Source organism: Sceloporus occidentalis, unplaced genomic scaffold (assembly GCF_023333645.1).
Source record: "Sceloporus occidentalis isolate IW3139 unplaced genomic scaffold, rSceOcc1.0.p SCAF_28, whole genome shotgun sequence".
Lineage (NCBI taxonomy): Eukaryota > Metazoa > Chordata > Lepidosauria > Squamata > Phrynosomatidae > Sceloporus > Sceloporus occidentalis.
Genome location: NW_028317008.1, coordinates 12,945,983 through 12,973,193, shown reverse-complemented (window position 1 = coordinate 12,973,193; position 27,211 = coordinate 12,945,983). Strand labels below are relative to the sequence as shown.

General features: G+C 38.1%; 1 protein-coding gene across 2 annotated transcripts; it reads right to left on the bottom strand.

The window, feature by feature from the left end:
• Positions 1–7,589: 7,589 nt before the first annotated feature.
• LOC149299843 (cullin-associated NEDD8-dissociated protein 1-like) lies at positions 7,590–21,729 on the bottom strand. Of its 2 annotated transcripts, XM_089486078.1 has the most exons (15): positions 21,662–21,729; positions 17,637–17,780; positions 17,102–17,256; positions 15,909–16,032; positions 15,351–15,607; positions 15,149–15,254; positions 14,282–14,427; positions 13,090–13,382; positions 12,566–12,707; positions 10,462–11,955; positions 9,675–9,770; positions 8,976–9,145; positions 8,713–8,877; positions 8,411–8,518; positions 7,590–7,814 (listed from the first exon to the last, which is right to left on the bottom strand). In XM_089486078.1, exons 1-15 carry the CDS (start codon positions 21,727–21,729, stop codon positions 7,590–7,592), a joined length of 3,693 nt encoding a protein of 1,230 aa, XP_089342204.1. The 2 variants fall into 2 exon arrangements, with proteins under 2 accessions (XP_089342204.1, XP_089342206.1); XM_089486080.1 differs by lacking the exons at positions 15,909–16,032; positions 17,102–17,256 and having other exon boundaries at positions 8,976–9,094; positions 15,351–15,603; positions 17,633–17,780.
• Between the last annotated feature and the right edge of the window lie 5,482 nt (positions 21,730–27,211).

Here is a 27,211-nt window from a genome sequence, read left to right as displayed (position 1 = left end):
ATTATGTCCCTCATTAAATTAAACATGACTAGTTGTACAGAGAATCCACTGTTAGGGTATGCGGCATTAGCTATATAACTTAATAAAGGAATTAATAAATTAACATAAAACTCTATAAAAATAAAAATATATTCATTATTTATTAAAATAAATAACGGATTTTTATTGTATCATAGCAGATCGAGAAGAGGCAACCATGTTTATTTTTGACTGTTTCCACTATTGCATGTTTGTGTTCAGATTCATGCAATATTAAGCATCTAGCAATTTGCTCCAAATCTTTAACCTGTTAAGTTACTGAGGCATGAGAAAGCACTTTGGAAGTGGAAGATATATATGGGTCATCAGCAGGACAGCTTTCTCTCCACTGAGCAAACCTCTCTAGTCCTGTTGCATGGAGTCTTACATATTATATTCTGAAAGAGACTTTGAAAACACCTAAATGAATATGTGTTTGGCCTTACAGCTGACATGCCACCTAAGAAAAACGTATCGCATTAATCAATAGAGCAGAACATTTTATGTTAATTTTATTATGGTTCATCAAGATATTTTAAATAGAAACTGCAGTTACAAACATGCTATCTCTTCTTGAATGCTTGCCCATTTGAAAAATGTTTTGCCAGCTGAAGAAAAGAGTATGTGTATATATATATATATATATATATATATATATATATATATATATATATATATATATATATATATATATATATATATATATAAATAAAACATTAAGGGGATCCCTGGCCCAACAGGGAAAGAGGACATGACTGCTGGCATAGGCCTAGTTGTTTGCCAGTATCCTTATTGAGAAACAGTGTGCTGTTTGTGACATGTTTGAAGCCAGCCAATTATATTTACTCCATCAAACGATATATTTTTAAAAACTAGACACCCCAAGGTATTTCAAATGCGAGTATTGTAACCACCACTTTCCACCACCAGCCTTTGGCAAAGTTTGGTAGTATTTATTTTCACACAAATTGTACTTCAAGTATGAATTTATAGCTCCTGGTATAATCACTGTCAAACAACATCCCAATATATGTTCAGCAACATCTCCAGAGTACAGTGATACCACCCATGCATGGGTTTGTTGGGTTGTTTCAGGGCGGTGGGAGGTGTGCGTTTCACTTTGACATCTGGTCAGTCTGCGTCTGTGCCCTATTTGACATCTTTGAACACGGCCAATTCAATTTACCCCATCAAACTAGATACCCTATGGGTATTTGAAATGCTAGTATTTTAACTCTTACTATGCCAGGATTTTGGGGAAGATACATAACTAATTTTAACACTTGCTCATAAAAATAAAATCTGGCGAGACTCTTGGAAACTGTTTCTTTTTTAAATGGCGCCACCATCTTGCAAAAGGCTAAATCTCTTACAGTGTCTCTCCGGAGAGGTCACAGTGCACCCTTGGGGTGGGTTTTCCGTGTTGAATGCCTTGCCATCGAGGCATTTCAGCAACGTCATTGAAGATCAACGATCGCCTCCTAAGCTACATGTACATTGTTCTCAGTGTTGCTGAATGCCTCCACATCAAGGCATTACAGAAACACTGTTTAACCCCAAAAGCGATCTTAGATCGCTTTCTAAGTGCTGCGTGCCAGGCACGTCATCAGTCGCTGACTGTTTTTTTCGTGGCATGTCTGGCATGTTATTGGTCGTTAAGGGGTTAAATATGACATTGCCTAAAATAAAGATTTATGTAAAATACAGGTCGTTTTTTGCCTTATGGTCAGCTTTTATCAATCAGTTTAGTTTCATATCAATTATGTAGGGCAAAATTAGCAGTCACCCAAGGCTTGGGATACTCGCCCATGCAGTAGTGTATTCTGGCCTAGGCTGACTAGGTTTAAGCATATGGTTGCAGTTCCAGGTAGGTAGCAGCCCCTTTGCCCCATTAGCGGGGGCAGATCACCTTATCAGGCACACCACTTCTTCATGAGCTGGCTAGGAAGAACAGAGTATGTTGTGTAAGAGCTTGTACCCTACCGATGAGAGGACTGCAGCCCCCAGACAGGAAAGAAGTGCTTTCAAACATAATGTGCAATAGTAATTCTAGGTCAGTTTACAGGAGTTTAAGTGTATAGTTTTTTCCACTCATGTATTGTGTGGTATATGTAATATTATGTTGTTTCCCACATTATATTCTCTTGACATAAATGAGACTGCCTCGACCGCAAGTTCTGTAACACTTCCCAAGAGTCCTGCCTAGCTGCCTGTGATGACTGGTGCTATGACCTGCTCAGACTTGGTGCCAGTTTCCCTTGTTCTGTTGCCATTCTTAATCCAATTCCCAGCTACTGCTCTGTAATAAGAGACCAGCTATGCCCAATAGAATTTTGAATTTAAATGTTTCCTAGCTTTATTTTAGGAATTATGCAGGTTCTGAGGTGTGTGTTGGAACAGATCCCCATTCTTATGACGGTCAACTGTTCCCAATGTCGCTGATTTGCCTCTATAACCTCCAGTCCCAGCACATTAATAGACTAAAGTCAGATATTGGTCTGATTATGGTTCATTTTGATTCTTTGCATCACTGAAACCGATGTTACGAATGTAACAAATCAAAGCAACTTCCTGATTACATTAGCCATGTATAAAAACATACACCTACACATATTCATATTAATATAAACATCCTCTGATTTTGATGAAAATGTATTGTGTAAAAAAAAAAACAAAAAAAAAAAACAACACCTGTACTTAGTTTTAAATCCAAATTTGAAAGAAACTAACGATTAAATATATCCTGTATAAGCCACAGAAAGAAAACCCTGTTTGGAAAATATACTGTAAGTGTTTATTTCTCATCATAGCTGCCACTTCACTATTATTCCATAACATACCAACAGCGGACTAACAACAATAAGTGCTGGCCCTTTCTAGCTCAATAGGATTCATTAATTTTCTAGCATTGGAGTTCCTTGTACTGATGCCCCTACCCGCTCAGTTCTCTAGGCAGCTGTGTAATTTTCCTATATGATGGGGTTGACCAAGATAACAGTAAGTGCGATGCACTGACACACAAGTATAGTCAGTCACCAACCAATGCTGGTGAAAGCTTTGCTTGTTAAATGTTAATCTTTTGGCTAGGCTGCAACAGGAGATTAGCAGGAACACAATGAAATGAGGTACACTTATTTACACCAACAATATTATGGATTACATCACTACTAGCATTATTCATCGATTACTGAAGGCATAAGATTCCCATGGTCCAATACAGCAGAGATTTTCCTTCAGTTAACTGCCAAATTGTATTTTGTTTGAAAGTTACCAACATGGGAGTAAATCCACCCGTTATATTATCCAATTTGATGACAAACACACCTCACATTTATTTTACCTTCACAATAACCCAAGATTCTTTTACTACGCACCAGGGTCAGAGTATGGTCTAGTTTTTGGAACCATATTAGCTCATTTTCTGTTGCATCATGTGGCTGTCTGAAAGGGCCAAGTCTGCTGTTTTCAGTGACTAATATTCAGAGCAAGAGTAAGTAGCTAATCGGTGGGTATTTGTGTGATTTTCTGCTGAAGCATCTGTCAGTATATAATTCTCAACCACTGAAATGGATAGACGTGCAAAGAGTAGGGGGTTCCTTTTTTCTTACCAGTTAATGTGCATTAAGTGACAATTCCACTTACCAACAGATTATAACCCTTAATTGGGTGGATGTTCAAACAGAGGTCAGAATGGGTGCAAGGTAGCACCATTGGGCAGAGCAACAATTGCTCTTCTTCCTGTACGGTACGATGGAAAGCTATGGTTAAGACAAAGATACTTCATTGTAACACGAAAGAAAGTGTCAAACATGGATCTAATACACCCAAAGGAAACCACTAAAGAAAAACCTTAAATGTGTGTACCTGCCATCAAGACATAACCATGTACTATCTACATGTTAAAGCTATGGCAGGCTAATCTTCTGCCAGGAGAGGATTGCGATGAACCAACAGTGAATTCATCCAGAAAATGTGTTACTTTAAATAGCAGTATGAGAGAACCCAGTAACATTGGGATGATATCTTAGTAACAGATGCCATACGGTGAAAACTGTGACAGCTCAGAGACAAGATATTGTGATTTGTGCAGATGTCATCAGTACAAATTTAACACACTCAATTAAGTTGTCACTACACAGGATAGTAAATCAGCCGAATTACTGAACAAACATGCTTGAGAAACAGCTAAGTCATTAGCATTGCAGGTCAGGAAGACTTGGCCATGTGAATCAGAGGAAGACGACTTTGGAAGGGAGGTTACGAGTATTCGTTAATCGAGAAGAAAGGGTAGAATGTGAAATACTTATACATACCCATTATATACGCTGCTTCAAAACAGTATAATAATAAAGAACATAATTCCCAGAATTTCTACTTTTTCTTGTTAATTCCAACAGCTTTAAGGAGTTTTCTATTATGTTCTAGATTCCCATTAATATCTGGATATAGTATAGATTTTTTTTATTACAACAGTTTCAAAACATAAAATGATTATTAAGTGTACGTATTGTCTTTTAAGAGTTGCTTACCATTCAGATACCCAGTATGGTGTACCACTGTGTTGTTCTATCTTTATATCACATTCTGATCTAAGCTGTCCAAAACACTTTGTTTAATATAATCAAACCTTTGAAACATTGACTACGCCCTAGAGTCAATAGATGAAACATTCAAATGATTACCTAGGGCTTCCCAGGAGATATTTTACCCAAACTATTAAACATCTGCCCGAGATAGATTTTGGGACCCCCTATCTGAGCAAGTTGTCTTATATTGATTTCAGATGAAAAAGCATCCATGAAACATGACTTTGCAAGAAAAAACGAGAACAAAGAGGCTATAGAATGCAAATACATGCCCCCATTGCTGTGTATTGTAGAAATCTGAATTTACCAGCAAAGGCTTACGTAAAATGACTTGTTGCAAAGTTAAGTGTCACAGTGTATAATCTGTTGGCTGCTATTAGTGCTTTTTGTGGACATAATACAGAGGCTATCTTTTTTTTTCTTTATAAACATTCCCTTCTCAGGCTTTTATTACACATCTTTTTCACAATAGCTGTGACCTCTTTGTTTAGTCACGGAGTTCAGATATTCACATTTGGTGTGTGTAGAGCAGAAATTCAGGCCCGTGGACAATAGAAAGATAACCCTCTTTATTCTCCCATAATCTCAAAACCCTGATGCAACCCGTTTATTGCCTTGCTGCAGCATTTGTTGTATCTAAAGCAGCACTGGACCACTGTTTTCCTAGCCGTCTTGTCCCTTTACCAATCCATCATGCATGCTGCTGTCAAACTACATCTCCTCACTTATCTCAAAATAGAAGTTTATCTGGTACGTCTAGTCATCTGATCTTCTTCCACTGCTGATTTCTACCACTGATACAAGCTGCCCCAAAATCCACTGCAATACCCTCCCCATCTTACATCACTTCCTCCCTCATCTCCAGTCCTGCAAAAAAGAAATCCGCTAAGACTTACTTCTTCAGGGCTAAATATATTTTGGAACAACAATTCAGAGAAGGGGTTGCAATTAAAATTAAAACACAGCGTAGTGGAACCGTCACTTGGATAAAACCAGGAATTTATCACACGTGAGAGGTGCACCATCAACCAAAAACGCCAAAGAAGAGAGGAAGGTGTGTTTTCTCTCTTCTTTGAAATTCAGAAAAGGGGTTATGGGGGAGTATGTGTATTTTCGTAATGCAGAATTCCACTACATAGCAGTATGATTAGTGTCTCTATTAGTCCATTAATTTAGGAACAATTTTCTGGAAGATTAGCCAATTAAGTAACCTATTGGCATACCTCATCTCAGAGCAGTCTATGAAGACATATTTGTAATCTCTTGCAAAGTAAACATCAAAACAATGGGTTAGTTATCTGTTGTGGGTTCCATGGGGGTCCACCAGATTAATAAACACCTTGTGACGTAGATTACTAAACTATGCTAAGAAAAAAACACAATATTACAGGTATACCTTTAATAGTTGGAGAACTATTACATTTTCGTTAAGTTTCATTTACAGAATCATCTAATTAATGGTACAGTTTAAACTAAAAAAATTTTTGTGTGAAATAGCAAGCAACGTATATCCCAGACAAGTATATCTCCAACTTAAAAAGTATTTTTTTAGCTGTAATTTTAGAAAAGATGCGGTCTACCTTCTCTACCAATGAAGGGATTAAAAAAATAAAATAAAAAAAAAATAAAAAAACATAAGAATATGCTATCACAGAACAAAGTCTGTTTTGTTTTTTTTATCAAAGATAACCAGGAGGCTGTAAAATGCAAGCATACACAGAGCTGGGTGCAATATTGTGATTAAAAAAATCCCATAGTGTCACTGTTATTCCCCTTCGAACTCAGAATAGAATGTAAGATCAAACAGAAAAACTTCTTGCGTGAATAAGAGTGTGACCAAGCTTAATGCGAACTCTGCCGTGTTCTTTTCCCACATAGTGTTAGAAGAGTGGATTTAGTCACTGATTATTCAACACAAACTACAAGACTACAAATATTTAGAATTTACTAATTTCAATGAAATCTGGTCCACAATGGGAGAGCGAAATACTAAATCAACACTTATATCGACTACTGAAGCTGAAAAGAAAAAAAAAGGGGGGGGGGGCAGGATATTGATCGCTTCATGCTTTCTTTGGAGAATGTCCAACTGTGGCGCAACCTTATGTTAGAAAAATAAAGTTCATTTTATAACACTTGACTAAATATACTTGCCTTTTGTACTTAAGTGCTAATTGTGTTATTTCTGAAACTGTCCATTTCGTGCTTGACACATCTGCATGAAAATGCTTAAAGTGTAAAAGTACTGGAGTACACACCATGTGGGTCTGCGACACTATTAAGAGAACCACAAAAAATAAGCCCATCCTGTATAGGAAACAAAAGCCTGCCGCTTCTTTAAATTGAAAACCACATAGGTAGGTCTAAGCAGCTGCAGTAGACATGCTATTTTACAAACATTATATATTTGTGAACCCAGTCATGCAAACTGTGTAGATTAAGGAGAGAATTTTAGAGTCCCAGATTAAATGGGAATTAAACCAATCATTAACATACCATGTAATAAATATTACAAAGGCTTTGATCTGCAAGCCAGAAGTCATTTATGTAGCTGAATCAAAAGAAACAAAGGAAAGAGATGTCCATACAAAAGAAAAAAAAACATGTGGTCACCTGCTTGAAGAGAAATATGGAATTAAAAAAAAAAAAAAATGTTCATGGTCCATTTGTAACAGGTTTTATCCTAAACATTACTGAAAAAAAATGAATGTCTTAAGTTATTTCCACACACCGTATGTTCTAAACTAGATCCATCTTTAAAATGGCTGAGCCCCATAACTTTAGGATTATGTAAATATATAGTCCTGGAATAAACGCTACAAAAAGCAACAATGGAATTAAGCCAAACTGTCTCCTTAAAATGTAGAGAAAAATGGAACATCATGAAGCTTCAAATTTAGATATTTCATTCTCTTGCCTTACTTATAACCTGTTAATTTCAGTGCATTGTATGGGTCAACATTATGGTCTCTCCTAATAACATATTTATGTAGTGTCCATCGACTCCATGTTAGCAGAGGAAGTATCTTTCTGAATACTTTCAAAAATGGCTGAGAGCTCAGGATTTGAGCTGATCTGTGACTGGAATTCACTCATCAAAGGGCTTTTTTCTGCTTCAGGAATGGTTAAAAGTGCTGCAACTGCTCTCATCGCAGAACGCTTCAATTCATCCTGTTTCTCAAACTCTTGCTTCACAGAATTTGCTTTCACCTGTAAAGGAAAATGTTTAATGTAAATGAAATATTTAGATTAACAGGATTTCTAAATGTGAAGAATCAATGGAGGGACATTTGAAATACCTTATCAATGTATCCAATAAGAAGTAATGAACTTTAAATACAATTAAAATTCAGTTACGCCATCCTCAATAAATACAAATATCCTGCTGTGAAAAGTAATCTCACAAACCTCATTTGAGGTTACTAGATTTCTCTTAACATTCGGTATATCCCTGCGTTTACGGTAAATCCCACATAAGAATGAAAACTAGTCCTGCTATTTACATAGTCTGCGTTAAAACTGAAGTCAAATTATTACAGTAGAATGCTTAATACATTAATGTATTGTATTTTAAATCAACCTGGGAGCTCAAGGTTCAAGTGTCAATGTGAGTAAGTAAATAGTTCAATGCGTATAAATATACATATATCATATGTCATTTCAACTCTAATTTGCATTCACATATAAATAGTTGCCTTCCTGCACTTGAGCAGGGAGGTACATGCCAGGAGCACTTGACCCTTGATCTGCACATATGCAAACAGACAGTACATACTTCTCACAGGTTGAGAAAGAAAGGATTTTACCTTTGTTGTACACGTGGCACGTAAAGGTTCGACTAATCTATCCAGTCTCTGTAACACTGCACTTGGGCACAAGGTAGAGAGCCTTACCAACATTAAAAATGTCAGCATCTAGACGATAGGGAAAAAAAATATATAGAAATATTATTGTATGCCAAAATACATATTAAAAAAGTTTAGAACACTTTAAATAATTCAATTAGTTGCATGCTAAATGATGATTACTCCTACAATTAATGTACAACATATTTTCTGAAACATACTGAATTCTTTCCTAAGAATTTCTGAAATATGATCTTACATACCTTTATGTCATAGTGATCCTTTAAACCATCTTCAACATGGTTAAGAAATTCAAAAATATCTAGTCTGTCCAGACAGCTGTCCAGGAGCGTATACATGCACTCAAAAGCAGCTTTTCGGATATCCAATCCATCATCAACTGTATGTTTAAAAGGACCCATTTCAACCTGAAATTATAACGTGTTGAAACATTTCATAAAGTGAAGTTTAGACATTTAAGACAGTGAGACAACAAAAAGGTAAGCTAGTGTTGATCTTGACTAACCTCTCTTATTAGTTCCTTTCTGACTTTTGTTTCATTATACAAATGAGGAAGCACAGAATCAAGCAAATCTCTGATTAGCGATGGCTTATTATGAGCAGCAGAATTGAATGTCACAAGGGCTACTCGTCGTACATTTAAATCAGGATCCTCCAAAGTCTTCAGAAAATCGCCTATTAAAAATAAAAGCAGTTACAGAACTACTGAATGTGTAAAAATAAAATATAAATATATATATATATATATATATATACACACACATATATACACACACACACACACACTTGATGTGTACCTTGTATGAACGTTACCTGTCACGACCAAGAGTGGTACTGTTATGCCCTCAAATAAAAAATAGACCTTTGGTCTTTAGGTTTGCCCGGTGAATGTAAGTGTTTGGCAATGCTTCCTTATTTATCTTTACGTGGATGAGATTTTCATCACCCACACAATAACGTATTTTGAGTGTGACCCAATATACACATATAAATACATTAAGTCATGTCTCAAGTGTGCCTTAAAATGAGGTAAGCATCTGATCAGTTTCATGAAAGTCCCCTGAACCAGGGAATCAACAATCTTTAGCAATTTAATTATAAGAGAAACAGAAATTATAACATATGCAGAAAAAAAAAAAAGTATTCAAGAAACCTCTCTCCTAGTACTGATATCAAATGTTTTAGATATATTGACAATATTTACCAATGCAGTTCTTTAGCAGCGGGTCAATGGGTTGCGGGTGGTCAGAAATTGTAAACTTAACTGCCGTCACTACCGAGCTTCGAGCATAAGATGAACCTAGGGAAAAATGTAGAGCTTAGCATGCATGCAATTAAAGCACAATACAAGATGTGCTTCACAATTTCCAAGGCATAATTAATGTAAGCCATCAGCTATCCTTAGAAGGAAATTGGGACACATCAGATTACTTAAAACAAGGCTGCCAGCATCAACACGACAAAATCCACAAACCTACTCTTAATGTCTGTGTGTGTGAGAGGGCTGTTGGGAGGTTAATGTTACTTACCTCCCATAACCAGATCTAAAGAGATTGGTAGGAATCTATTTTAGGTATTTAAAAAAAAAAAAAATACAAATAAAAAAGTCCCCTGAAAGGAATGCATCCAAAGCAGTCAAGTTTTGGTTATGGCAGATTCGTATCCCTGCTTAAAAGGGCCACCACAGCCATCATATGTACTTGAGTACGGATGTACATTAGACGGACATTAGACGGTTTCTTTAACTGTATAAAAATAAAATGGATTAAAAAATGTGTAGTTTAAGTATTCCCTCTACACAGAGAAGCAATAACATTTTTAGGATTACAGTTTTGCATAACTTTGAGAACATCTAAAGACACTGCTTTTGTTGTCTAAGGTAATCATGAAGTCAACTAAACATTTTTATCAGCTCATATAATCTACATGAAATTGGCCACTTGTTTCATGATAAAAGTTTTGGAAAAACAGGAAGAGGCAATGTGGCATACCTGCAGCCAAGTATCCTTTAAGCCGTGGCAAGAGAGTTTCAGGATCTATTAAAGTTAGTTTGCCCAAGCATTCAGCAACCACATTCCTGGTTCCTTCCTCTGCACATTCACAATGTTTCAAAAGTAATGACCAAACGTTCTCCACATACGGTTTAAGGCCTGCTACTGAAGCAGAGCTTATTATTTCCTTCAGTGAATGAAGTAGAAGATATTGCCTTTTAGGTTGGCTAGTTATCTCTTGTAACACAAACGGCAAATATTCAGGAAGGTTTCCCACACTAATGCTGCCTAATGCATAAGATGCAGCAGACTTCACTTCTTCACTAGGAGATGAAAATGCTTCCAAAATCACAGACTTCAGCTCCAGTTGCCCACTCAGATCAATATGATGTCCAACCTCGCCTAGAGACAGCAGAGCCAGGAGACGTATAGAATCTGTAGACCTGGAGTTCTTTACATCCTGGATAAACTGGCCAACCACAGCGGGCCCTTCTTTAGGACATGCTCTAGTAAGTGCTGCTACACATTTGGCAATAGAATAATAGGACTGTTTGTGGGTAAGTGAAGTACTCTGCGCATAAACAGGACCTGTCAGCATGCGCAGTAAGTCCATATAGCCTAAACTTGAAGTTCCAGTCACCACTAAAGCTTGGAAAAATTCTAGCATTGCACTAAGTGCGCCTCCTTGAAGCAATGGTGACCGCACCAAGCCAATAAGTTCTTTGAGAATTGAACCACTAATCTTTGACAGGGAGGATGGATATACCTTAGCCAATGTTGTAAGAAAACTAATGGCCATCTGAGAAACATGCATATCACTTTCACTTATAAGAGGCGGAAGCTCATCAAGCACTGCATCGATCATTGCTGGAGTCAGACTGTCGCTATAATTTTTAATTAAAATATCTAAAGCAGACAGGGTTCCCAGTTTTAAAGCTCTCTGGTTCTTCCTTAGAAATGAGGCCAGAATAGGCACACCTTCTCCCAAGATTGGCCTTAGATCAATTTTCAGTGGAGATCCAGCAATAAGTGTTAGAGCTTTTACTGTGGTCAATCTTGTAATCTCATTCTTTAGTCTCTCAAGGAAAATTTGAAGAGTACTGGGGAGATCACTACCCAAATTATCACCAAGGCTACAAATGATCTGACCCATGCAGGAAATTGCACGTTCCTTTACTTCCTGATCAATGTCTGCAGCCTTTAGTCTCTTGATTGTACATGTAAACAAATCTTTTATATACGGAGTAGCATCAAATGAAGAAGGTTGGTCCAGGGGTCGAATTACTTTTACAAGTTGTTGAGTAACCAGAAGAGCTTCTGATGTAATTTTGTAGAATGGATCACCAACACATATAACAACGGGCAAAACTAATGCCTGTACATGTAGGTGGAAGACTTGAGGAGAATGGTTGCAAAGGATTACATGAAGACACGATAATGCATCTATCTTCAGGTTAGAAGAACTTGACTTGTCATTTAGCGAAAAGATGATTCCTACAAAAAAAAAAAAAAAGAGAAATATCTTTCATTACACATTTGTGATGATCAAATAAAAAAAAGTGCAATTTACATAATTTGTAAGACATGAAAATCTTGCATTTTGACTATAAAAGGTTACATAGAATTTGTGTGAATAAGATTAAGGTGATTAACCCAACCATGAGATAAATAGTTACCCAGGTGGACTCAGAAGAGACCGTTTGAGCCTTTAAGTATAAATGTATAATTAGGGAAAATATAATTTATAAATTATGGCATATAACAAAGTGTGCCTTCCCATAATGATGCATGGCTTTCCTTAAACATAGCTTTATACATAAGTCCATGTAGTTATCCATTATTATCATCAACGTGGAATGACTACATGGGCACAGACTTCCATATTGGACTTATTTTGACACATATGGTCAATCACTTGTCCCAAGTATATATGCCTTTTCTGTTTCTAACTTTGGGATTGAGATTTTGATATAATTATTTATTTGATATATATATATATATATGCCCCTTTATTTGTTCCAAAACAATTATAAATAGCTTTCCCTAGGTAAATAAATAATTGACCTGGTCTCCAAGGTGTAAGAGGGAAGCCTTTTTTTCTTACCTGGCACTAAAACTGGAATGTGCTGTGTCAAAGCTCCAGGCAACACATTGACCAACTCTGTCAGCATGTTAAAACAACACTGGCGAGTCTTCACGCTCTTCTCCTTCATTTGTTTATGAAGGGCTTTTACAATATTTGGAACCTGAAACAAGGGTAAAACATTCAATCAATAAAAGGATTGGTACAGAAACACTAACACTATCATAGTAACTGCAATAAAAGAATTCCTAAACAAATTAAGCTCCCGCACCCAGGACTCATTTTCCCAGAGTGTAAAGCCTCCTGAGCCCACAAATACATGCCTTATACTACAATATTTTCCACCAAATTGGAAATGGTAAGACTTCTTTACCATTTTGACAGAATGATATTGGAGTATTATGAACAAGAATGTAGGTTTTATTTCTTGAAACTAAAAACAAAAATTTTTTTAGTTTACTGTTTTAGTTTTGTTTCAGTTTTCTACCTGGAATGACAAACATGGCTTTGCGTAAACAGAGGAAAACATAACATTTCCTACTGACCTGACTCTGCAGCATTGTCAAAGGAGTTTCTCCTTGCTCCATTGCATCAGGGTCACAGAGCCAACTCTGAACTGGCCTAGTCTGTTTCAAAAGCGAGAGGTATGCATGGAAAACATCAGCTTTCACATTTTCTTCCCGTTCCTTGAACCTGGCTATTAGCGCTGGGGACACTGTCTTGTAGAACTCTGGCAGCATCTCATGACGAGTGCTGACTACAGCATCCAAGCATTTAGCAGCTGCACGTCTTACTTTCCAACTCATATCATCATCATCACTGTATTCATCATCACTTCCTAGTATAGAAGGGGAAAAAATGCTTATGAAGAGATACAGTTCTACTGACATTTGCATTCATGTTCAAGAATCCTACATACTCAAACATTCCAAATACTAAACAAATGTAAATGTCTTAAATGAAGACAAACTTTTATGACAAATATTAAAACATTTATGAAGGTAAATGCAACAGGTGAAAATGTATTTTAAAAATAGAGAAACACAGGCAAATGGTTATATTCGGAAACAAGATTGAAGAGTAAAACAGTATCAACTATAAGAGTATTACCGTATTTCCCCATGTATAAGACGCACCTTTTTTAAAAAAAATTCAGGGGGTGCGTCTTATACAATGGTTGTAGATTTTCCCCTGCTTACCTCTGTGTTGCTCAGCAGCGTCTCTTGTTCTGTCGAGGAGACACAGGAATCCAGTGGAGTCACATCACATGACTCCGCTCCGTTCCTGCTCCCCTGGGCAGGACAAGAGAAGTTCACTCAGAGTTCGAGCAACTGAAAGTGATGTACATGTGTTGGCTGCTTGTGCATGATATGAGTGTGATTTCTATATTAAATATACATGATTGCTAACAGCAATACCACTCCTATCATGCCCAGGTATACCCAGATTCCAGCACAGCTAACATCACACTCATCCTGGAACCTGGGCATGATAAAAGTCTAATTATCGGGCCTCAAAATTATACATGGGAGCATCTTATACATGGGGAAATACGGTAACTTAAAAAGGCATGCAATAAAAATAAGCAACACATTTTTACCAAAGGAAGAAAAAAAACATACTTAAATGAATTGATTTTGTGACTGCAATAACACAAGATTTAAGTATACTGCACAGCTGTCTTTTCTTCCACTCACACAAACAAAATTGAGTCGTGGACAACACACTAAGCAGTACCTTGGTCGTCATCATCAGCACCGTCAGCATCCATTGCATTTTCATCATCGTCTTCATCATCGTAATTGTAATTAGGGTCATATGTTAAGTATTTTAGACATATGTTTATTATGGTAGACACATGTGGATATACTTCCTTAGGGCATCTATATATATATAAAAAGAGTTATTTTGGTTAGACAAACTTTGAAAAGATTTTACAAGTTCTTCCACTGAATAAAGCTGCTAAAAACACCTCAAAACATATTAATGTGAAACATGAATTTTTTTACTTGCATTTCAGAATTTTTAAGATTCAAAATTAGAGGTTTCTACACTCTCCGAACGCCAGACCCCTCACTAAACAAACAACTTGTGTTTATTAAGAAGCCACAGCTACACTAGATACTAAAATGAATAAAGAAGGTCAGCAGTTACCATCAATTCTTACAACTGAGTTTTGTTGGATTAATATGTACTGCAGGAAAGGTGCTAGCTGTAAAAGCAGAGTTGGTGAAATGTTATATTAATTTCACAAACTGAAATTATGCAGGGCGATTAGGCCCTTTTTGCACAAGAAACGTGTCAGGATTGATACGGTTTACATGTTACATTACAAATTTCTCATTGTTTAAAGAATAAACACAAAATCATCTGCTCTACGGCATCACAATACATTTAACAAAAAGCTAGATCTTAAATTAAATATAAAATCCACCTAGGAGCATAGGGATAATATTATAATATTCCAAAAGCTGAACCCACAATTAAATGAATTGTCTACCTACACACAACTACTCAGAGATAAGCAAGTTTCATTAAAGACCATAACCAACAGATCTTAGATATCAGAAAGATCCTATGCAATTAGGGAACAGTAAATGTTACCTTCTCACAAAAGATTCAAATGCTTGAATGCAGTATTCTCGGAGCTCATCATCATCAATGTTACAGAATTTAACAACGAGTGGAATAATTTTTTCCAGATATTCACCTAGAAGAGTAGCATTAGAATATGGTCATATAGCCGACATATACAAAAAAGTATAATAAAAAAAACAAAACAAAGAAAAAAAGCTTACGTTCTTACCTATTCTGTGTCCTGCTTGCCTACTTATTGCAGCTATGCACTGTATGTATGTTCTAGTAGTAGACATGGTATCATTTTTAGACAGTTCTGCCAGAAGATGCTCAATTAGATCAATGAACACTATATTGCCACAACTCATTACGAGATGGCCAAGAGCAATAATGGTTCTTTTTCTCACTGCCAGTCTTGGGCTTGTCAACTGTGGAAGCAGACAGCTTAGAATCGAAGGATGAAAATTAACAAGAAGTCCACCCTGTCTAGGAAGAAAAATAAAACAATCTCAAGAAAGCAGTCTCTCAAATGGTGGATATTTAATTATGAATTCTGGGGAAACTTGTGTGGTATTCACACACAAAAATACTTTATATACAGTTTCCTCTGCTACCTAGATGTACAACAGAGATTAGGGCAAATGTTCACTTATATGGCTTTGTTTTTAATTACCACAAACAGTATGTAAAAACTAGGTGAACATGGTGAGCATTAAATAAAGAAATAAATAAAGTTAGACAAAAAGAAAAAAAAAATTAGAATTTTTAAAAAATGTGCAGTGCTTACCTGCTAAGCATATCAGCCATAATGTCTAAGGCTTCAAGCTGAACAGACACGTCTTCTTGCTTTGCAATAGCACTTGTGAGGCGTCCAGTAATCTTTTTGCAAACATTTGCAGCAAGAGCAGATCCTGTGTAATCAGATAAAAATATTGTTTTACCATGATGAACATAAAAACCATTAGTGTGTCCTATTTTGGAATATTAAGGATATTTATTTAGCACTACAAATAACTGTGCCTTGTTACATTATGGGACATTTGGTTAATTAGGTTGTGCAAGGAAAGGGCTGAATAAACTCTACACGTTTGTGAGCTGAGCAAACACACAAAAAAAAATACACAAGGAAAGTTGCCCTGATAGCACACCACACATCATGCCTTTTTAAAAGCAGAAGGTAACTCTTTTCTTCTCTCAAATCTCACATATGCACAAAACATGACATTTATAAACCAGAGACTGCGGCAATTGTCCCTAGCATCAAACTAAATTGGTGTAGATAAAATATATATATATATATATATATCACACAGGAAACTATAAAGTTTGTGCATGAAGATAACTCAGTTTAGGAAAAGGGCACTTTAAGTAACATTTTAATATAAATATTTTAAATGGACTAATGTAGCAATTCCTTCAAGCACTATAAGGTAATGCACTCCCATGAACAAAAGAGTAGGAAAACGGGGGTAAATTTTAAAAATCAATAAAAGTGTCCCAATTTAAACCTGGGTTGCAAATTTTCTAAAGCCAAGTCATCTAAAATCTTACAGCAAACTTATTTCTTGTTTAATATCAGCTTATTTTTCTCACCTGTGGCTAAGTAGACTTGTCTGGTGCCAATAAGCAAGTATCTTTATAATAGCGTAGTGTGATATTTCGAAGTCTTTGTTTCTAAGCTATTTCTCTTTTTTTTGGGGGGGGGGGTTGTGAAGCAATATCTAGTAACTTTTTTAATATAATTACATTTTAATAACTGCTACAGCATTTCTGACAAGTCAGGAGCACTGAAGCTTTGAACGCATCTACTCAATATGCTAAGAAACACCTAGAGTTCTTCTATGTGAGCTGCTAATGATTGCCTTACTCCAATCCGGGCATGCACAGACTATCAATATTATATTTTTCCCCTCAATAAACACGTAAATAGTTCTTTGATATTGTAGAAAGTACAGATTTTTTCAGGAAGGCAGATCTTACCGCTGGATGCTGGGGGAAGCTCTCCAATTACAGTTTTAAGTCCAATGCTAGATATATCTCGCAACTGCTCCTTGTCTGAAAGCATGTTGGTGCAGAGGGTATCTACTATTGTCTCCACTTGATACTCCTTTACTTTACTAACAAGAGGGCCGAGGCTATTAGAACAATAAAAAAAAAAAAAAATCATATTTCATTATACTTAAAATAGTGATACTGATTTAAAAACAACAAATTATGAAGTCATTGTGAAGCCATTGTGAAGCTGAATATAGCAGAGGATAATTTTACAGATTTATAGTAAAAGCTGATGACATTATTGAAAAGCACATCAGATAGCATGATATAACTGAAATGTGTTTCTTATTTCAAGCGAGTTAAAGTAAGATTTACCCCTCATTGAGTTAACAATTGTGCAGGGTTAGCCTTGGACATACAAAACTAGAGCAGAATGGGCTTTAAAAAGATTTACTACTTAATAAACAAAAGCAAATATGATCTTAGGCAACTGAAGAAAAACACAATAAAAGTTACTAACCATTTCACAGCCAAATTCTGCACTTCGCCATTTTTATCTTCCAAGAGTTTCAAAATCATCTTTACCACTTTCCTCTCACTGTCATCATCCAACTTGATGGAATCTTTTTGAAGCTCTGTCATCAAATCATTAGTTGCCATGAATCTAAAATGCAAAGTTAATAGAATATTAATGAAAACATGTTCCCAGAACACACCACATAGCATTTCACATCAGATACCATTTATGAAGCATTTTTACATATATAGAGCAAACAGATTGCATAGCACAATTACAATTTGTGACAAGATAAGCAATTACGTTACAAATAGACATATATAATTTGGTAAATTAATAATAGTCAAATACCCCACAAAGACTCGCCTCGCCAACATTATGTACTTTAAAACACAATTTATATATGGAAGATTTAAAAAAAAAAAAAAACACCAAAAAACACGCTGAAGGCCCAATGTAGTGCCCATTCTGCCATCCGCACTTGCTTTAGGCAGCCTAAATTAAAACGCTGACAGCAAAGCACTCTGTGAGGGTCTCTTTAGACCTGTTTTTTTTTTTTTTTTTAAGCCCCCGAGGTCAGTGCCAAGTGCCGTATGGCCACCGTGGACACCAGGCGCCCTTCTTCATTTTCTTCTCCTTCATTCCCTCCCTGGCCATAAGGCCTGTAGGTGGGCCGGATCATCTTGGTCCTTCCCCGCAAGGGTTGGGACCACTGAAATACTCTATTGGAGGATGGGGTGCCGCTCAAAAGAGCTTCCTGAAAACCGGACCTTTTAGGGGACCCGGCTCCACCATGGCATTTCAGTGTTCAAATACGTACCCTGTGCCGTCATACAGTTTGTATTAATAAATCAAAATTAAAAAAAAAAGTGAAAAACATATGCCCTCTGCCAAAAACAGTGCAATTGTGTGAAACAAAACTATATACAAAAGTGCTCCCCTAGGATTCCCCAGCCCTTCGGCTGGTGTGAATTATTTTCCAGTATGCACCGTACACCAAGCCAAAAGGCTGGGACAAAAAAATAAAAGGTGCTCACCGGCATGTGACACGTAAAAAGTGAAGTGCGCTTAACCTCACACTTTCACCCTGTGCACAGTGCCCAGTCCTGGACCAGAGACCTAAAAGCATCCTTGGGGCTTCGCGCTTTCCCAGTCCTAAGGCCAGAGGACCAAAACTTTCCCTCGCCCACAGGTACTCACTTGATCTTAGCCAAAAGCGATCTAATGCAAACCAATGCTAGAGGGGAGTAAAAGCTTATGCACATTGCTGAGCAGATGTGTTTCACCAACTGTATAGAGGGGGTCGTGTTAAAACCCATTACACATCTGGAGACAACAAAGAAAAAGAATCATGAATTTTAAAATATTCCACTACAAAATATGCATTTTAAAAAAGCCAGTTTATGCTCTCCGCATTCACTAAATAACAATGCATGCTTACTCTGTAAGCACTTTAATTTGCATTCTTCCAAAAAATAAAGCACTTATCTAACACAGAAAAGGCAGCCCTATTACAGAACTCCATAGTGCGGCTATGAACGCTTCTCTCTGCACCGTATATACTCTCTTCCAAACACATCGCCTCCAAATGCATATGTGGGGGTCTACTTAATACCTCATGCATTTGCAAAACGTACAACATGAAAACTTAAAGGGACCATTGAGCTATTATATGTGTTTCACTCTAGAAATACCGGTACAGAAAGGAGAGAGGGCTCTTATGGTCATCTGATGGTCGGGGAAAAAAAACATTGGCTGTAAATATGGTTATAAAGAGCTGATATTATATTTGTAAAAGGCTCTTGACAGCACACTTCTGCCCCATTAAATAATATAAAAGTCCACATGGCTGAGTCGATCTCACAGTAAATGACACCCCAATGGAAATCTACAGTCCATTTCTTAGCAAATGGATCAGTACACCGTACTCCAGCGATGCACCAAAAATGCAGCAAAGGGTTGGAGAAGCTGAATTGAATTAATGGATGAGCCATATAAATATATTTTTTGCCTAATTTATTTCTGTATTAGATATGTTATAATATAAGAAATGCTTAGGAATTGCTGCTATACAAAACGATAACCATGTAATCAGGAAAAAAACATTACGGCCGAGTTAGAAATGCACAGATTGTAAGCTCTTGTGAGGCAGGCTCTGCGAAAAATATTTAAATGCTCAATTTCCAGGTGTGGCAAAAAAAAAAAAAAAAAAAAAAAAAAGATTCTAACAATATACCCTAGGGCCATCTCACTTTAGAAATAATCCACATAAGCACTCCTGATTTAGACCCTAATGACATTTTAAGCAACTATTTAACAGTATGTACAGAAAACCAGCAGTTTTTAACTTAAATGTACACTTCAGCAATCATATGAACTTTTACACACAGCATACCTGCACAGTTCCTTTTAAATTTCATGGAGTCTTCATAATCCTCTTTTCCACACATTATATACTACACTTCAACCACCCAATCAGTGGTCAGAGTTAGAAAACTGAGGAGGCTGACAGATGCAGCTGCTACATCAGGTACATTTTTTGGTTTCTTGAAGAATACATCTGAAAGTACTTACAGAGCACTTTGAGACACATCCTTCTTTAGTAGGACTCTCAGGGACATTAAACAGTCCCTTTAAGGCCAAGTCAAGACCAATTTACCAATTCTTCCCGGAGAAGTTCATTAGAGTTTTGATGACTTACCATGTTGAACTTGTCCGCAAGCTTCTGTTGTGTGCTCCAAAGCAGCTAATATCAACAGTAATTATATGCACCTACAGTCAGACTTCGCTTGAGAACTAATATACTTGTTTCAACAGTTGTCCGAGGTCCCCTCAACTGATGTACTAATTAAAAAATATAACTTAATACCAACTTTCCATAAGGGTGACTCAGCATGCCCAGATCATGGGCACACAAAACACACCGAGGGTCTCATTGGTATAGCAGGTTCTTGCTTGGCATTACATTAAGTTAAAATTCATTCCCAACAAACTATTTACTCTATTGCTATGTCGCGAGTCATGTTACCGGGACCAATAAAAGCCTATGTCCAGAGCCATCCATGAAGCGTATTTTACTTTTTCTTCCCTGCATGTTCAGATGCCAATAACCGAGCTAGAAGTCTGCACTTTATCCTCCGAAAATCTCAATAAAAAAAACTTTCAAGTGAAAAAAAATGCTACAAACGACATTACAGCATAAGCATGGCACCCGTTTGTTAGCAGGACTTTTTCATTGCATTTATATGGGACTCATTATTATTGTTGTTATCTTTTTATTTATATAGCACCAACAATTTACGCAGCGCTTCTTACAGTACAAGTAGGACAAGTCTAGAATTGACAGACTGAGCCAACCCGATCTACACAAACACTGAATAAGCCAGGCAGCAAAATAATGCAGCAAGCCAAGACAACATTAGAACATGCAGGACTGTACATACAGCTAGTTACAGTTCTTCTGTGATATTTTATAATCAGTGGCAGACCTTCACAATCTTCGCTGCCCATAGGCAACTTTCATTTTACATTACACACACAAGTATATATACTTACATACATATAAATAGCATATTTGTGACTCAAAGATTTGCAAAGCTACTCAATTCAACCATAGTCAGTGACATACAAGGAACACATATTCTGCTTTTCTCATTGTGCAGTGCTGAGAAGACCGCCAGTGATATATGAAATAAAGATAAAGCTAAACGCATCAGGCCAGGCAAATTCTACCAGCCACTTCAGCAGGCCTCACAAAGGGCTTTTTCATGACAAGCGTTAGCTGCTATTATGTTTTAACTGCTCCACGTATCATACTCCCAAATAAGGACACTCCGTTAATACGGGGTATCCACACGTTATAGAGGTAGCGGCCGCGGCCTAGCTGTGCACACTGCCATACTGTAGTGTTACAGTGACAGCTAGGCCGCACCCCCGCCTATCAATGCCCAAGTCACACCACACACCCCAGTCCACGCAGATACGGGGTAGTATGACCACCCCTTTCAGTCACTGACACTTGGCCTCACCTGAAGTCCTTGTCGCTGGACGTCATTTTCTCCAGCAGGTTGGAGATGTGGTACGAGGCGCTGGCCATTGTGGCTGCTGCTTTTGCCTCCGGTGCGGTATCTCGTGCTCTTGCCCAGCTCCTGTCCTAGCCTCGCGCCTGAGGTCCCTCCTGTCCAGCTGCAGCTACAAGCCGGACTCGCTGAGAAGGCTTGGAAGGGGGAGGGGAGGTGCGCGCACTCGGTCGACCCTTCCTCGCTGTACGTGAGCGTTCCCGGCCTATCCCCTCCCAGATCCGCCCGTTCACTGGAAAAAAATCTACAGGAGGAAGGGCTAGACAAAACGAGTACCCGCCGAGTGTCTAAACGGAATCCTCCGAGGGGCGGGATAGTTTCTTAATCTTAAACCCACATACAGCCCAGTAACGAATAAGGCGGAATCTAAGCACGTCGAATAAGTCAAACTTTACGACGTCTACCGACGTGAGGTGGATTCTCTCATGTGATAGGTTAAAACATCTGTCAGTTACTCGAGGGCTACTGTGTGACAGTCCGTCTAAGACATTACCGACCCAAAGGCGGGGTTTGGTGTTTGACGTGCTCAATAGCCAATCAGCATGCTCTCTTCGTTTGGTTGGCGGACAATGGAAAGTTGTTGGCGCGTTGGACATCATATCGCGTTGTTGCGGTTTCAAAGGTCAAACTTCACTCTTTATTATGGAGCCCCAACCCTCGCAAGTTTCTCCTCAGAGGTGGACTGAGCTTGGCCCTACATAATGCATCGTTAACTCTACACTGTAAAAGGACCTAAAATAATGTTCTTGCTGGAAAGCGTCTGTCTTCATAGACGTTTGTAATAAATAATGCAACTCTAATGCAAAGTCCTTGTTTAGTAAATAACCCCCTTATTATTATCTTTTATTTATATAGCGCCAACAATGTACGCAGCACATGTTCAAAGGGTATGGCACAAATAAAATTGAATCTTACTATCTCCTTTATATGTTTAATGTTTTAGTTTGCATTTCTGCATATGGCAGCCCAGACCCGGGATCCTGATGAAGAGTCTCATTGTAGCCTTAAAATGTCAGTATACGTAAAGTAAAGGTTTGAAAATATTTATAGATCTGTAGTAGCCGTGGTAATTGTTTTAGCCGTGGTAAAAATGTTTTAACACTTTTGTGGTGCTCGTGTTTAGCTGTAGTTATATATTTTTTTTTCCAGGTAGGGCTTTCTTCAGATACCATTTTTTGGATCATAGCTTCTAATTTCCTATAAAAAAAATAATAATAAAATGATGAAAAATTGAAAACTAGGTGTCTCCTCCCGGACGCAGGTATACATGTGAGAGGGAGAAAGGAACAAATATAGCATAACTCTGTGTGATCAACAACATTGTCATTGTTGATGACCATATGCTTTTGCACCTGTGCACAAGGTGTAGGTCCAGTCTTGCTGCAATAGTAGATCTTCTGGATCAAAAATAGATATATCATTTTGCCCTTCATTGCTATGGGGAGTGCTTGTGGTAGTGACAGCACCAAGGGCGGTTGTGGTGGCACTGGTAGTGGTGGTTTTATTCCGTGTTTTACCATAAAATAACTTACTGTCTATGCCCTGGATCCCGCCAAGTCACCAGCAAATGACCCCTTATTGAGTACCTGGTTGTAACTAAAACCGCGCGTTACTGTTAGATGCGGTGGACTAGATTTTAGCATCGAAGATACTACTTCTGCATGCGGCTCCTGGTAGTTCAACTTCTGACTCCGAGCAAATAGGCTTCTGCTTACTTGGGAATGGTATACCAGGGGTCACCTGACTATTTTTTTTAATGTACACATCTCCTGCCAGCTCTGCTCAAACCATGAAAACTGGAATCACTCATCACAGACAGTTACAAATGTTTTGTAGTCACAGGTAAAAATGGGGGGGGGATAAAATGTATATCCCTACTCAAGAATTTCACACAGTCAAATGCCTGATTTTGTCACCAATATTAATCAATAAACATGATAAGATATAAAGATAAAGTGTTGCCCACAGAGAGGTTTGGGTGGACTTGTGGTGTAAATGGACAACTGTCTTAATCAGCTAAACTCTACTCACGAACAATATATTTAACAACAACTAAAACACACTGTGTGTGTTTTATTGAGCATCTGTGGGGCAGGCTCAAACGGAAGGTGGGGGAGCGCAAGGTCTCTAACATCCACCAACTCTGTGATGTCGTCATGGAAAAGTGGAAGAGGACTCCAGTGGCAACCTGTGAAGCTCTGGTGAACTCCACGCACAAGAGGGTTAAGGCAGTGTTGGAAAATAATGGTGGCCACACAAAATATTGACACTTTGGGCCCAATTTGGACATTTTTACTTAGGGGTGTACTCACTTTTGTTGCCAAGATTTAGACATGTCACGGTCTGTGTCACGGTTCGCAACGCAGCAGTTCTCCTGAGTACCGATGTCTAGCGGGTACTCGATTACCTACCTTCTCCGCTGCCTTCTCTCTCCCCGTCCTCCAAAACCTTTGTGGTCCTCGTCATGGCTGGTCCTCTAAATACCCGCCTCTGGCGGGTACCCGTGCTGTGCTTCCATCGCTACTGTCCTTCCCTGTCCTCCAGGAGGTGGGAGATGCGCGCGCACACCACACCCCCTTCTTACACCATACCCCCGTGGAAGAGAAGGGACACTACGTCATAGGTTGGGGCGGAGAGAGCGTGGCTGATATTATTCTGCTCATGACTACGTTGATCTCTCTATTCCTGACCTGGCTTGCCTAACCATCCTATTTAAGTTTGTTGCTGACCTTTGCCTGTTTTTTGACTATGTTGCCTTCTCCATTCCTGACCGGCTTGCCTGACCATTCTATTGAACTTTGCATATTACCTACGCCTTTTGTTGCTATCACTGCATACTGGGTTCCTCACCTGCTACAAAGGTAACACATTAATGGCTGTGTGTTGAGTTATTTTGAGGGGACAGCAAGTTTACACTGTTATACAGGCTCTATACTGACTACATTGTAGCAGGTGTCATTTCTTACGTGTTGTCACATGAAAAGATATAATCAAATATTAACAAAAATGTGAGGGGTGTACTCACTTTTGTGAGATACTGTAGGTGTGGTGGCAAGTGTCCACATACTTTTAGTCAAATCATTTAATCTCTTCCATGGCACTAAAGGTTTTTTCTTATAGCTAAAGGACCTTAGCTGTATGGAACCAACATCTAATATGCTATGTATAAATGAAAAGTTTTATAAATAGCTCTAGTAGGTATAAAGGATTTTAGAGCTCTGTGTACTTTGTATTAGTTGCCATTGTACAGGGCAGGTAACTATTACCCTCCTGATCAAAGACTCAGTTTTCTATTGTAACATTCTCATTTGAAGTGAAGTAATAATTAACATAAAAGTATTCCACACTACTGTTGATTATACTTATTTGCTTTAAGAAGGGGGTTCATTTCCATTCTAAATCTGCAAAAGTATAGAAATAAGGCTTTCAGAAACAGCCATCATAAATGAAAGCAGAAAGGTAATTGAGTATTTGGTCTTCAGAAATCTGTGTGATAACAATGTCACTGGCATTTGATCAAAGTGGCAGATATCTTAAATTCTACCTATCCAGATGGCTTATTTCCTCCAGTAGCAAAAAATATGTCCAAAGAATATAATGGAAGATGTATTATATGATTAGCTTTAAACTGCTTGGAGACACATTATTATCATTGTTTTTGTATTTTTAGTGTTATTCCATACTATAGATCAGGGGCGTCCAACATGCGAGGTGCGGCGCGCGTGAGATCGGCAGCCAGGGCAACCAGGATCACAAAAGCCCTGCTACTTACCTGTGGGAGGGTCTTTTGTACAGCACAGAGGAAGCGGAACCCAGCAGACTTCACATGCTGTTAACAATCATAATATATATATATTAACATTTCTTAAATTGAATAAAAGTAAAAACCTCAGGGTTTCTGTGAATTACCGTATTTGCACAATTATGAGATGACCCCGCAAAATTTGATTCATTTAATTAGTTTAGAAAAAAAGACTACACTGTAAGAAAAAAGTTTTACTTGTAAATACTAATTCACATGTAAACTATTTATTCATATTTAATAATAAACTATAATTGAGAAAGATGATTTTTTTGTTTTTATTTCCTTTTAGTTGCCAACCTGCCCCAAAGTTACGTACACCTGCCCCCCAGATTTGCCTTATACCACCTTATATGCCACTCTGCCCCCAGAAATGCCTTATACCCCCCTATTTTCCACTCTGCCCTCCTGATATGCCTTACCCCCCCCAACTTACTGATCCATCCCTTGACTTGTCCCCCGTGCTCCAGACTCCCGGATGTCAAGTGGGGGCAGCCGGTGGACGTCTGCGTGATGTGTGCAAACAACCTCCGCTGCCACCCGGGACTTCTGCTGGGGCTTCTAAGACTGAGCACCGGAAGGTCACACCGGTGCTTCGTCACAGAAGACCCGGCAAAGTGTCGAGTCGCAGCGGAGTCCTGGCTGCCAGAGAGAAGGATCCAGGTCTCTTGCAGCGCTGCGGGCGATCCTCCTGTCTGGCACACGGGGGACATCTGCGTGATGCCTGTTGACAACCTCCGCTGCTGCCGGTACTTCCGCCGGGGCTTTTATGAAGGAGCACCGGAAGGTCATACGCTCCGTCATAGAAGCCGCGGCAGAAGTGCTGGCAGCATCGGAGGTTGACGATCCAAGTCCTCTGCAGCGCTGCAGGGGATCTCTATCTAGTCTTATAGTCAGACCTTTATTTGAGGTCTGATTATAAGATGACCTCTAATATAAGACGAGGGCTATTTTTCAGAGCATTTACTCTGAAAAAAACCTTGCTTATAATCGAGCAAATCCGGTAAATATAAGTCTGCTGTGGGGCTAGTACTGCGATGGGAACCAGATTTGCCCCCAGCTATACCAACATTTTCATGGCAAAGCGGGAAAATCTACTTATTTGGCCACAGCATAGCTGGAGGGAAAATCTGGTTACCTATCTCAGATACATTGATGATTTATTCTTTATATGGAAGGGGGACAAAGAGAATTTAATTCTTAAAATATTTACATAAAAATTACTGGGGGATAGTATTAACTACAGATAAAAAGGTAACTTTTTTGGATTTGGAGATATCGCGTGAGGGAGACCACAGTGATTAGCGATATCTGGAGAAGCCCAGGTGAAAGGTGAAAGGTGAAAGGTGTAGAGGAGCAGAGCTGATTTGGAGAGACTTTTCTAGTTTTATTTCTATTTGGTTTTTTTGGTTTATTTTATTTATTAATCAAATGTGAATTTGCAGTCCTAAAGATGGGAGCATGTCTTCGTATTTTAATGTAAGAACGATATTTTATATATTTTAAATTAATATAATTGTTATTTATTAACTTTTTTCTGCCTCCACTAAATATACATTCATCCTGAGGAATTGGATCCATAAAGGGAAGAGCACAGTTACCCTAAGGGTCTTAACTCCACGTGGATTCTATGAGTAGAATCATCAAATGACCACTACCCACATTTAATTAAGTTAATTCTTATGTTGAATTTATTA